Consider the following 12,249-nt stretch of genomic DNA (forward strand, 5'->3'; position numbering starts at 1 on the left):
TCAGTAAATCCTACCTCACACCATCATCCCTAATCCAAGGTAGACCAGACATGAATTTTCAGTCCATTGGATGAAAAATTTACTTTTCCTCTGGGTCCACTAAATAGGATGCAAATGAGGAGGAATAATAATACACGGCATCCAGGCTGAGTCATATGCACAGCTGGGGCGGCCATCGCGTCAACAGATCCATCAGACCCAGCCGAGCGTGGATGGCAACCGCCATGTTGCTACGCCCAAATCCAACTGCTGGCGCTACGGAATACAGGCCGAGACAACCTTTCATCTCTTTAATTTCTGAACCCGGTATTAACGAATTAGCCACCAGGTCTTTAAGGTCATATTGAAGGGTGCCTGAGGACTTTTTGGAAATACTAATATAGAAAAAAAACTCTATCTGACATGGTAGACTTTTTGGTCTATTTTTATAATCTATAACATATTTTTTGCCAGGGCCACATTTTGACCGCGAAATTGAACGACAAAGTTCGCAATTTTTACGCGCCATCTACCATCCGGGCTCCCATATATGGAGTGCTCTTCCAAATAGTGGAGTGCTCTACCAAATATGTGCACCACCCCCGGCCCCACTGAAGCGAAAGCACGATTCCGCTGGGCCACTTGAAGCAAGGAATGTGAACTGTCACAGTGTGTGTGAGCTTCACTTTGCCATTGGGAAAGGAAAAGACAATTTTCCTGATACTTAGAGCGTTTGTAAATACAGTACATCATGTTATTTGTAGACCGCTAAGTAACCAAAATCTGCCAACTGCAAAGAATTTACGAAAACCTGCCATGCCGGCTATATATATATTTATCAAGTCGGAACACATATTCAACTGGAAATATACCACAGAAATCACCAAGAAAAAGGCATGGATTACGCCAACAACTTCCTATGAAAAAACATTTGACTGCCAAAAGCAACGTTTGAGTTTGTTTCGACTGCAAAATGTTTGTAAATATACTACCGGTAGTAACTGTTATATGCAGTTGTAGGAAGAAGATACTAGTACTTGAACAAACATGACACAAGAACTGATTTCCAATCTGCAACGTTCTTTTTTTATTTAAAGAAATACAATACAAACAAACTTCAAGCTATCTTAGAGCGGAATGCATACACAATCTTACTGTAACGACGAACATATCTTTACGGTTTACAGCGGTGGCAGCTTATAACGGATCGTCCATATTTTGCAGATAAAACTCCGTACGTAAAAAAAAAATCATTTACTGTAAGCACACGTCTACTAGGACAACGTTCAACAGAAATTCACATAATCAACAAAATTATATTCGCTAGTAATCTCATACCACGTACGGGCAGGCTTTTCTCCAGGGCTATCTACTCCGGTAACTCCATGTTTTCAGTCTTTTTTCCGAGTATGTTGCTTTCCGTAACACAACAAAGAACTTCGGGGGTAGGCATCAAAAACAAGTCCATAACTCCAGAAAACACGGACGGTTTTTCTCCAGAAAGGTCTCAGAATAGTCCATGAAAGTCCACCTGCAAAACTACGTAGGGTATAGTCGTTTAAAAGATTGTCTAGCGGCCCAAATGTTGCCGCAAACCGCACAGCGTCCTTCGCGGCATCCAAGTCGTCGTCCGCCATTTTGGTTTGGTCACGTGACTCCCCCACTTACTGGACATATCCCCGGCCTGTTTTTCTAAATCGCGGCTCAGAATGGTAAATACAGCGTGCTGAAGGGTCAATGACCCGCATTTTACCGGAAGTCATCGGGGCCTTTGGAATGCGGACCAAAACCTGGCGATTTCGGCTCTTTTTGGCTCCAAAATGGACATTTATGTAACCCATACAGCATATACAGCATTTTTAGATCAAAACTGTGGCAAAACTGCTAATTAAAAGGGACCAAAAATTGTTTTATTTTAAACATAAGCTTCTAAACTAAAAACGTACGTCAGGCCGACACGCTGCGCCGCTTTATGTGCTGGGGAGGGCCGCTGGCGTATGGCACTGTTAAAATTTACGAAAAAAATTCATTAAAAATCAACATTTGAAGATAGAAAAAAATCCTGACGTACGTTTTTTGCTATCACTATAGTGCGCCTCTCTACAAAATATGGTCAATGAAAACCAAAGCACTGGCCAGGAAAATTGATTTTCTAAAAAAGGGGCGTGGCTCATAACTCCAGATTACGTCATCGTGACGTCATAAAAATTTGCATAAATTATTGTCTTGCAATAAGGTACTTATATGAAAAATTTAAATGACCAAAAGTAATTCTAACTAGTATTTTTAAGATGTCCCCAAAGTCCTCAGGCACCATTATACACTACCTTAAGATAAGAAGAAAAGAGACCCACGTTTATGCTGAAGTCTGTAGAATCGTAGAATCAGCCCAGCTTATGACAAACAAAGGGAGGATCAGATTTCGCGAACGCAGAGCCAGCCAGTCTGCACTGTTCAAAAGAGACACTCCACGGTCGACCAAAGTACTGCATCCAGAACTCATTGCAACTTCATTCCTCGCCACTATTAAACTAGTACAGGTGGCCGGGGAAGGGGTTAGAGCCAGTACGTTGACTTCATAAATATATATATCTATATGCTGGAAATTGATAGCGAACGTCTAATTTCCAAAATCTATTTAGTTATGTAATAATGCTCTTTTTACCTCCGGGGAAGGAGACATCCTTCCGCGGAAGGGTTTTGTGAGAGATTTAGATTTTCATGTTCGCAGCTGTTTCTCGCGTTTGGGTGGACGGATTCTTTTGAGACTCGGTATATGTTTTGCTATTGGGCTGCAGATGATGCACGTTCTTTTGTTTTTATTGTATATGTGTCTTCGGGCGTGAAAATGGTGCCTTTTGGTGGCCCCAAAACACCCCTTTTAGCGTGAAAGTGGTCGCGATCGTTGACCTTTGGCGTGTTTAAGCTATTCTCGGTCTGGTCCACGTATATGACCCCACACACAGAGGGGTGTCCGGTATCGATACATTCTTTGTTTAAAACCCTATATAAGAATATACAATAAAAAGCCCGGAGGCATAAAATTTCAGATTTTACTTGTTTTCTCTGAGTTTGAGGCTTTCATTTTTATACTAGAATGTGGTCATTGGTATTCCCCCACCCGTAGCTTCCCGTAATTGATCAATGAGAATCAATCTCACATGCCGGTTCCCACAAACTATAGCCATAGTTGCCTGAGGCTGTATCTCAAGATATCTTAATCTCCAAGCGCAGATCATTTCATGGCTACAAGACAGTATGAAAAATTAGAACCGTTGTAGAGACAGTTCCATTTGTATCCATTACACCACCGAAGTTTGCAATTGGCTGGAGAAAAAAGATACGAGTAAGAGTACAAAAATGAAAGCCCAACAAAAACGCATAAAAGTAAGCCGAAGCCCGTAGCTAAAGTTGCCTCAGGCTGAATCACAAGATCGTACCCCACCGCATCTCGCCGTCGCCAGCTGACGCTTAAGAGGACGTGGCGTTAGGTGCACAGATGTTACAGAAACGGGACAAATCACAAACAGTCCACAAGGGGTCTTACAAACGCCGGTTTATCACTTTTAGCAGCTTTTTAGAAAAAAAAAATCCTAAAAGTAGTATAGCTCGTATGCATCGGTCACTTGTATGTTTGCACGTTTTAGTATGGCCAACAATTAATCTCATCTTACCTGGCTTCAAGCCAGTTATTATTCATGACATATGATCGGTCCCTACGGTGATCACTGCTTTTTCGTCAACATAAACTACGGACAGACGATTCCGAGGGCTGGTAACACGTTTGTAGAAAGAGAGAAAGTCTCTTTGTAGAAAGAGAGAAAGACAACCTTTCGATCATATCGCAAGGCTTTGTCTGTCGTAAACTGAGGGAAACCTTGAAAATTTTTGGCCGCCAGTTAGTTCAGAGGTTAATAAGGCCTGACCATTGCCTATGTCTTGTTGATATTCAATCGACTACATCCGACGTGGCGTTTCACGACTAAAGACAACACGATGTACATGTCCTCACGGAGAAAGTGTTTGAACCTGGTGTGGGTTGGGACGATCGTGGCGCTGTGCTTGTACCTGGGCAACCTGGCGCTGCAACGACCAACCGGTGCGTTAGATAGAGAGCTGCAGGTGAGTCGATATGCTCTGCACTGAAAAAAATTGTTGCTTTTGTTTGCTAATTGATCTATTCTTGCAAGATTCACAAATAGACACCAACAGGTTTTCATCCGTTTTTGGTTTGCTTGATCACCGTGACAATTCCATTTTGGTCATTTGTGTCATTTCCTTTACTGGACGTAACATTTAATTTGTGTACCATAATATTGAGAAAAGCTGTGTCCTCAGCCCACAAAAAATAATTTCTTTGTTTTGAAGTTAGAATATATTATAACAACGTTTGATGAATAAATACCCTCAATACATGATACATCATGTATTATGTTATATCATTACATATTATGAAATGCTGGTCTGGGCACTAGTATACAGCTATCACTGACTTATCATTATCAAGTGGTACCACTATAACTATAGTATTATTAATACAGCTGGAGTAGTACTCGTATTATGTGCGTTGAAAGCTAGCCTTTGTGTGCCATTTGTCATACTTACTGCAAGCATGTTCCTCGCAGCATCCAAAACTACGAGCGGGAAAACACAAGACAGAAGCCCCGCAGATGATTCGGATCATCGGGCTTGAAGGGGAAGAAGAACGCACAGGAGAAGAAAAGGAGACGGTCACAAACTCCTTAAACGAACCAGAACGTCTTGACGATCCCAAAGACAAGCCGACGGAAGGTTTCAAACCGGTACAGCCACAAGTGCCAGAGGCAAGTTTTTTTTCATATACAATGTACTAGTACCTGTACATGCAGTCAATGTTTTGTTGTTACTCATATGGGAGAGAGTGAGTGAGTGATATGGGTAATAAGGTATTTGTGTGTGTGTGTGTGTGTGTGTGTGTGTGTGTGTGTGTGCGCGCGCGCGCGCGCGTGTGAATGTGTGTGTATGTGTTTGTGTTTGTGTATGTGTGTGTGTGTGTGTGTGTGTGTGTGTGTGTATGTGTGTCTGTGCGCGTGTGTATGTGTGTGTCTGTGTGTGTGTGTGTGTGTTTTGTGTGCGTGTTTGTATGTTTGCGTGTCTGTGTGTTTTTCTCTCACTCTCACTCTCACACTCACTCTCCCTGTCTCTTCTTTCAAAGGTTGTGATCCCCAAAGTGCCGCCAAAACTTGACCTCCAGAAACCCGGCGGGGTCACCTGGGTCAAGGCCAACCACAAGGGCGTCCCAGTGGTGGAGGATGGCATCTACTGGGCCAGGAAAATAGAGGGGAAAATTCCCTCAGGTGGGGATCTTAGATGTCGGTTTCTTAGTCTTTGGGTTATCAAGGGGGAATAAACTATGATTGGAGTCTTATCTAAAGCTGGCGCTTACAGTTTATCCTGCACTAGTGACGCCTCTGAATAAGGACTGCTAGTACCTACATATTGACATACATTCAGACTTGTAATATTGATCACCTCCGTATGAATGCATAATTGAATCATAGCGTATTGCCCTTTTAAATTTTTGACAGTAATTGTCATTGAACAATTATGTCCAAGCAACACATGTGAACTATAACTATCTTCCAACATCGATTCGTGTATAATCTTCCTTATCACTTGGCCATTGGTACACAGGTAGTCCTTGCATGTATGTAGACGTGGTCACTACACTAGTACAGGTTTGACTGTACGTCAATAGCCATATGGTCCTTACGTTACGTAGAAGCGGCCATCAGCATAGGTTTGACTGCATTTAAGTGTTAGACACGTTCCTCCCCAGGCCATAGTGTGGGCACCATGCACATGAAGCGGCACGCGATGCGCCACCTGCCTGTGGAGGAGGTACTGCAGGCGCGGTACGGCGGATGTGGACACGGGGCGGACAGAGTGCTCAGGCTGTCTGATGACTCCTGGCTGTGTGCTAGATACAGGGATCCAACCACCCTGCAAGGTAACGTTCCGCCAGGACATATATACCCATCGCCCTAGAAAAACACCTTTTAACAGGTGGTTGTGCCTTTTCATGTCTTCACAAGTGAAGTTGTTCTACTTTATTTGTATATACTAGGAAAGATGATATGATTGGATTGTGATTAGGTCATAGTCTGGGTTCCATCCAATTTACTACAGGCTCCGAAAAAATCGAGTTTGGGAGCCCCGGCATATATACAATAGGATGGCGTCTGGGTTAGTTTAATAGGTTAGGTACATCAAATGTGGTTAGGACAAAGAAATGATGAGTTTGGGCCTCCTGGTGGCTTTCTTTGGTACTACAGTTTCTGTGCCATTTGTCTTGCAGGGGAGATGCTCTCCTTTCTACTAGGAAGGCTACTGGGCATGCGCAACGTTCCAACAGTGGTGCTGTCCCAGGTGAACTTCACCGCCATCCCGGAGCACCTGCTGTTCCTCCTGACGGCCGCTGGGTGGCAGGACAAGCACATCGTCGGCATGGTGGACTGGCAAGGAGACTTCATCGAGTAAGTCATCACCGTGAAATGGTCTGATTTGGGTCCTACTCGTACGTATGGAAGCGTGTCGTGCGAGATTTTGCACATTGGCGACATTATACTACTAGTAGGGGTTGTACTCCTTTGGTAGACGTCCCATGTTTAAGGAGAACACCTACGAAACACATATTAAAATGTCATATATAAAAGAACGGTTATCGCCAAAACGTACAGTTCAAACTGTAGGGGTCATACCCGCGTGTCTATGAGCCCTGTAAGGCTGGTAGTTAACTTGTTGAATCAAGGGATGACTTCAGTCGGTTTATGAAAGTCATGATGCCAAGATCCTAGATTTGACGACGCCTTAGGGTCGGAGCATCTAGTACAGTAATGAATTTGGTTTATGAAATATTCCATGAATTTCTTCTATTTATTTTGTGTGGTATCTAAATCTTTATAACTTTGCAGTTTTACCCATTCAGATCAAGATTTTCGTTGTTTCTTAGTAGTTACCATTAAAAAATTTTACAATGATAGTACGACTCTGCCTTTTAGGACACTGTTTCCTCATCATATCTTGGACGATTCGGAAACGAGGCTGGGGACGGTTTCACCAATGAACAGACGGATGCGACTGATGTCCGTCTCCGACCTGGTGGCGCTTGCGCAGTGGTCCGACCTCCTGGTGTTCGACTACATCCTCTTCAACAATGACAGGTTAGTCCGATCTCCAAGCAGATGTTGGGGGCCAAATAGTTACGTCTTCTTAGTCACTCACTTCTGTTACAAACTATGGAGTAAGAAATCCTTTCCTTTCCGACTGTATAACATGGACATATAACATAATTAGCTCTAGGATGAAATCAGTTGACTTCTTCTATGACGTCTGCATATGCACATAGCGCATACGGACACGTGACTCTATCAGTAGATCAAATGAGGTAGGTAGCCTGTGACGCCACCCGTCTTAATGCTTCGTGTTGGATTTGACTTTGAATCAAATCTAAAAATTATCCTTGTACATTTCAGACTGGTGAGAAACCTGTACCTCGCGCAGACCAACAGCACGAAGTACTTCCACGAGCCGGTTAAGAACGTTCGGCGCTCCGGGAGCAACAACGGGCTCTGGTACACCAACAATGGCGACCAACTCATAACCTCGTTCTCGTGGCTGGCCGGCATTGCGCCTTCACGCGGAGAGGTGGACTATACCATTATGAAAACCTTACATGAGGACCTCCTGAAAACAACTTGTTTGTTCCGCAGAGAAACCGTTTTACACATTGAAAAGCTTTACGCGACACGAAACGCAGCTGATATACTATTTAAAGAACTTAGAGAGAAAGAACCTCACGGAAAGTCCTTGCCGCCATTGCCACGTGACCTTGACTTCGGAGAGGTACTCCAGAAGCGGATAGATGACGTCTACCTGCACTTCCAGCGCTGTCGCCAGGCGGCGGATCTCGTGATGTCACAGCTCAAGGACACCTCATCGCTTGTGGTGAAGAAAGACAAGAGAGTTAAAAAGAACAGACATGAAAATCTGTGACTGTAATAAAGGCTAGGCTCTAGATACATGTAATTTCTGTTGTATAATGACCGTTATTTTTTTTTGGTTCACCATTTACAACTGATAGCATTTTTGCGGTTCACCTAATAAGGACAGTCACGAAGCATTTTTATTTCATCAAGCAATAATTCTAAACATTGATCAGTTAATGAAACAGATCATTTGAAATTTTAGCAATAATAAGAAACCACGTCATACCAAGGGGTGTGACATAACGTCCTTGGTCATACAAATGGAATATCCAGGTCATGTTACCGTCCCTTATAAATCCTACATGTAGCGATAAGTATCGATTTTGTTACCATATGCCTCCTTTTTTATTGTTCTTTTCATCTGTCGCATAGTCAAGGATGCATTTACATTGCCTATGGAAAAACGAGGGTTAGTTCAAATGGTACGTTGATAGGTAAGAACTGTCCACCATGGACAGGTGTGTGTGCTTTTATTATTACATGTAGCCATGTCAAATATATTCATGATTTCGGACACGAACTTCAGTTCCTCTTTAATTCTGTTCGCCTTTCCCAGAAGCATTGAGAAGGAAGCAGTGGGTCCTGTCAGCGTTTTAACAGAGGGAAAGTGATGACCTCAAAACCGCAGTCCTTCTTTTGGAAGCCTTTCTCGTGCATCCCTTCTAGGCTAGATATCCCCTCAGATAAGACTGACTCACGCTTTACTTGGGATTCTAATCAATCACATCCCGTGGGACTTGGCACAAGGGGAGAAAGTCCGTGCTCAAGTTTCTATATGTTCCTGTTCTGCTTTCTGTTTGACCCGAATATGGGCAAAATCACTCCCCAAGCCTTCCTATGTGTCACTGAGAAGTTTGCCAGCAACCCACGCTACCCAGTTTGTTCATGTTCAGTTTCAATGCCAAGTGCAGCAGAACTTCACATTTGTCTTCGTTAGCTAACACTGAACACGGAAATTTGCACAACTTCAAGTCAGGGTTTAAGTCAAGGGATGACTCAAGGTCTTCGTTTTCTGCTGAAGTTGCTTCCGTGATCAGCATTCGTTCACAGTGATATCCTGCCGTGCGTCCCCGGTGACTGGAGCGAAATTGGCGGGAAGATCGCGTTTCAGTGAGGTTGACCGACTTAACAGTGTGGCAGGAAGGTTGGGCGAGGGCACTACCGTTTGTAACTGCTGCCTGTATTCTGGCAATGTTCTGCGTAACCCGCTTTACAACTATGACACGGAACATGAAGACGACAATGTGGTGGGTATGGTTGGTTTTTATGCCAGCGGCGTTAGACGTTGAGGGGTTTAATTTGGACGTGGAGAGCCGCCTGTTGTACCGGGGACCTACAGGCAGTGGCTTCGGCGCCTCGCTCGACTTCCACCGAGAAACCAGCGGCGGAACGGCCGGGTAGGTCATAACCATTACGGTTTCATCTATACTTCCGCATTGTGTTGGCAAAACGACTAGGTGACATACTCTTTCTTATAATCATACAATGTATATCTTTAAATTGCATTCGCTATAAGCAGATTTTTTTTATTATTTGGCACGGATATGCGACGTTTTATTTCAAAGTACATTTTTTGTAGACTGTGATCAAACAGTTACAGAAAAATACAGGCTTTTCCGAAAGCTATCAATATGCAGTGAATGAATAAATATGATCTCGTAGTTGATATTTCGGAAGCCATTAGAGACGCAAATACAGTACTAGTATTTTCCTTCACTAGTTGAATTTCATGTAACGTTTCTGTCTTTTTTTTTAATTAAGTCAACATTTTTTTCTGTTACATGTTACAGTAGGTACCTCTGCTTTGTTAGCATTATTGATATTACCTCTGTTGTACATTCATAATGACGATCCCGTCCTCCAAAAAACGCAACGAACAGTCCCCTAGGTAACTTCCATACAAGTAGCGATCTTAAGTACATACACCGGGTGGTCTCTGTGAACAAAGACTTCTCTACTCTGAAACAGGAAACTCTGTTCCAAAAACCCGAATGTTTTCTATTAAACTTTGTAACTAAAGTCGCTCTGGAGACAGCTGGGCAAAAGAACCCGGTACAAGGCGTCATTCCGTGAGACTGGTGCCCCCCTTTGTTTCTGTTACAGTAACTAACAGAACACCATACGCTTCCTGTCTTCTTAATTAAACCAAAGAAACATCTAAAATCAAATATTATTGTGAGAGTAAGTTTTCATTCACCCTTTCGTCAAGTAGATTACTTAAAGTTTTCTTTATAAACATTTTGGGATTATAGTACTAGGGATGAACTATCCTTAGTTGACTATTTGTACGGGGGGGACTGGTGAGGAAATTTTATACTGCTTGATCTTATCAAAACGTGCCCTGCTTAACGTATTCGGGTCTGAAGAAAATTGGCCATTATTTGAGTTACGTGTTGTTATGTTAAGCCTCAGATACCAATCCTCTGGGGGGTTAGGGTGCCAAGTGAGATTTTTGTAATCTAGTTTAATCTCGACCCCTAATCTATTTCACGGCTGATGAAACAACTCTTCCAGCGCCCATTAAAAGAAGGTTATCTTGAATCGGCTTTGATAATTACGTGGTTCATTAAGTGCACAGTTAGCGAGGCGGCAATTTAAGAAGAGAATGACTAAGTGTACCCCAGGAAGATAATGGGGGGGGGGTGGCTTCTCGCGCACTGACTCTCCTGGCTAATTATAATATTCTTCCCTTTTTGGTCGAATTAGCCGAATACGATGATTACCACCTGAATACCACTTCTACCACAACGATAAGTTTTTGACGTTTATACGACTGTTCTACATTGTACCAGATTAGTGGTTGGGGCACCTTTCGCCCAGGGGGAAGCCGCCGGAAGTGGGTCGACAGGCGCAGTGTTCAGATGTCCGGCTGAGGACGGACTTGGTGCCAATTCAACTTGTCACAGACTTCCGCTCCAACTGCCAGACGGTAAGCTAGGCCGGGGACATGTCACCTCCAAGTAATCTCCAAGCAGATCCTAGGGTGGCATAAGACAGTGTCAAATTGGCCAGACAGTATCCATTGGCCAGAGACTGTGAGAGGGTTCAACACGTCACCCAACGGTGTTGGGTGGACAATGGACACTGCCTGGCGAATTTGATACTGTCTTATGCCACTCTGTTCAGTTCAGTTTATGATCTGCTTGGAGATTAACCTTCAAGCAGATGTAAGGATCTAGCATAGAGTGTCACACGTGTGGAGTGTGTTTGCAACATGCACCTTTTGAAGTTTTCTCTAGATCCTATTATCTTTGGATAATAGGATCGAGACATTTTGTTTGTGTGCGTGCGCGTGCGTGAGTGAGTGCATGTGAGTGTGCGTGCGCGCGCGCGCGTGTGTCTGCATGTGTGTTTAAAAGAGATTTATAGGCACATAAAGAAGTAATAAAATGAACATGATAAAATGAAAATGATGATCGACATCGACAGAGTAATAAATAAGAGCGAACGAAATAATTTACCAGGGGAGTTTGGTCGCCATAGCGTTCATTTGCCCATGAAATGTTACACTAACACAACTCTCTAAGCAGGCCGCCCAATGGATGCTGGTGAAACTGCCTGTGTGAATATTAAGGGTGTTGCCACTGCAGTTCTGAACACAATGCGTCTGTCGTGCGCCCACATTGAACATGTGTGATGGGAGATAAGGCCGATAGTCGTGTCACGGACATCCTGCCATGAGCGCTTTCCCGCGCATCTGGCAGCCGTCACGTAATGTCGTTTGCACACTCAGATTTTCATGCGTAATGCTTGAACATGAGGCCCTTCCTTTAATTTTACTTTCAAGCAAGTTCAATAGTGGGCATCAAAATGGAAGCCATGTTCCTTAGTTTCAGTTAGGCTGATTAAGCACCTTCAACGTCCGCAGACTTTCACAATACTAGTAGTATAGGACATATCTAAGTGTAATGTGACGTCAGTTTCAAACAAATAAACTGCAACATTTTACAATGCACAATACGTACAATTGATGACTACAAGTTAGAACTAAAACGAAATAATCAAAACAAGTGTGCAGAAATATAACACAACAAATTTTTGCTTATTTTCATTATTGTCCAATGACGATGTCTGTTGCATGCTTATTTTCATTCTTATCCAATCACGATGCCTGTTACATGCACGTTTCAGCCAAGCCTGACCAGATGATGGGGGCGACCGTGATGACGTCACCCATTGAGGACTTAATTGTTGTAAGTCTCACAACTTATTAAATCTCCTGGTACGGAGGTTTTGTTTGGAG

General features: G+C 43.2%; 2 protein-coding genes across 2 annotated transcripts in view; both read left to right on the plus strand.

Moving 5' to 3' along the window:
* The first annotated feature begins 3,738 nt into the window (after positions 1-3,738).
* Positions 3,739-8,013, plus strand: LOC109474572 (four-jointed box protein 1-like). The gene is made up of 7 exons (XM_019774903.1): positions 3,739-4,101; positions 4,605-4,802; positions 5,174-5,315; positions 5,798-5,968; positions 6,317-6,494; positions 7,020-7,181; positions 7,494-8,013. Exons 1-7 carry the CDS (start codon positions 3,976-3,978, stop codon positions 8,011-8,013), a joined length of 1,497 nt encoding a protein of 498 aa, XP_019630462.1. The 5' UTR covers positions 3,739-3,975.
* A 758-nt stretch (positions 8,014-8,771) lies between these two features.
* Positions 8,772-12,249, plus strand: part of LOC109474645 (integrin alpha-5-like) — a 13,014-nt gene continuing 9,536 nt past the window's right edge. Inside the window, exons 1-3 of the mRNA XM_019774993.1 lie at positions 8,772-9,403; positions 10,799-10,935; positions 12,138-12,199. Coding sequence (XP_019630552.1) covers positions 9,198-9,403; positions 10,799-10,935; positions 12,138-12,199 — 405 coding nt within the window. The 5' untranslated portion in view covers positions 8,772-9,197. The remainder of the gene's footprint in view (positions 9,404-10,798; positions 10,936-12,137; positions 12,200-12,249) is intronic.

This window comes from Branchiostoma belcheri, unplaced genomic scaffold, assembly GCF_001625305.1.
Source record: "Branchiostoma belcheri isolate BF01 breed outbred unplaced genomic scaffold, Haploidv18h27 scaffold31, whole genome shotgun sequence".
Lineage (NCBI taxonomy): Eukaryota > Metazoa > Chordata > Leptocardii > Amphioxiformes > Branchiostomatidae > Branchiostoma > Branchiostoma belcheri.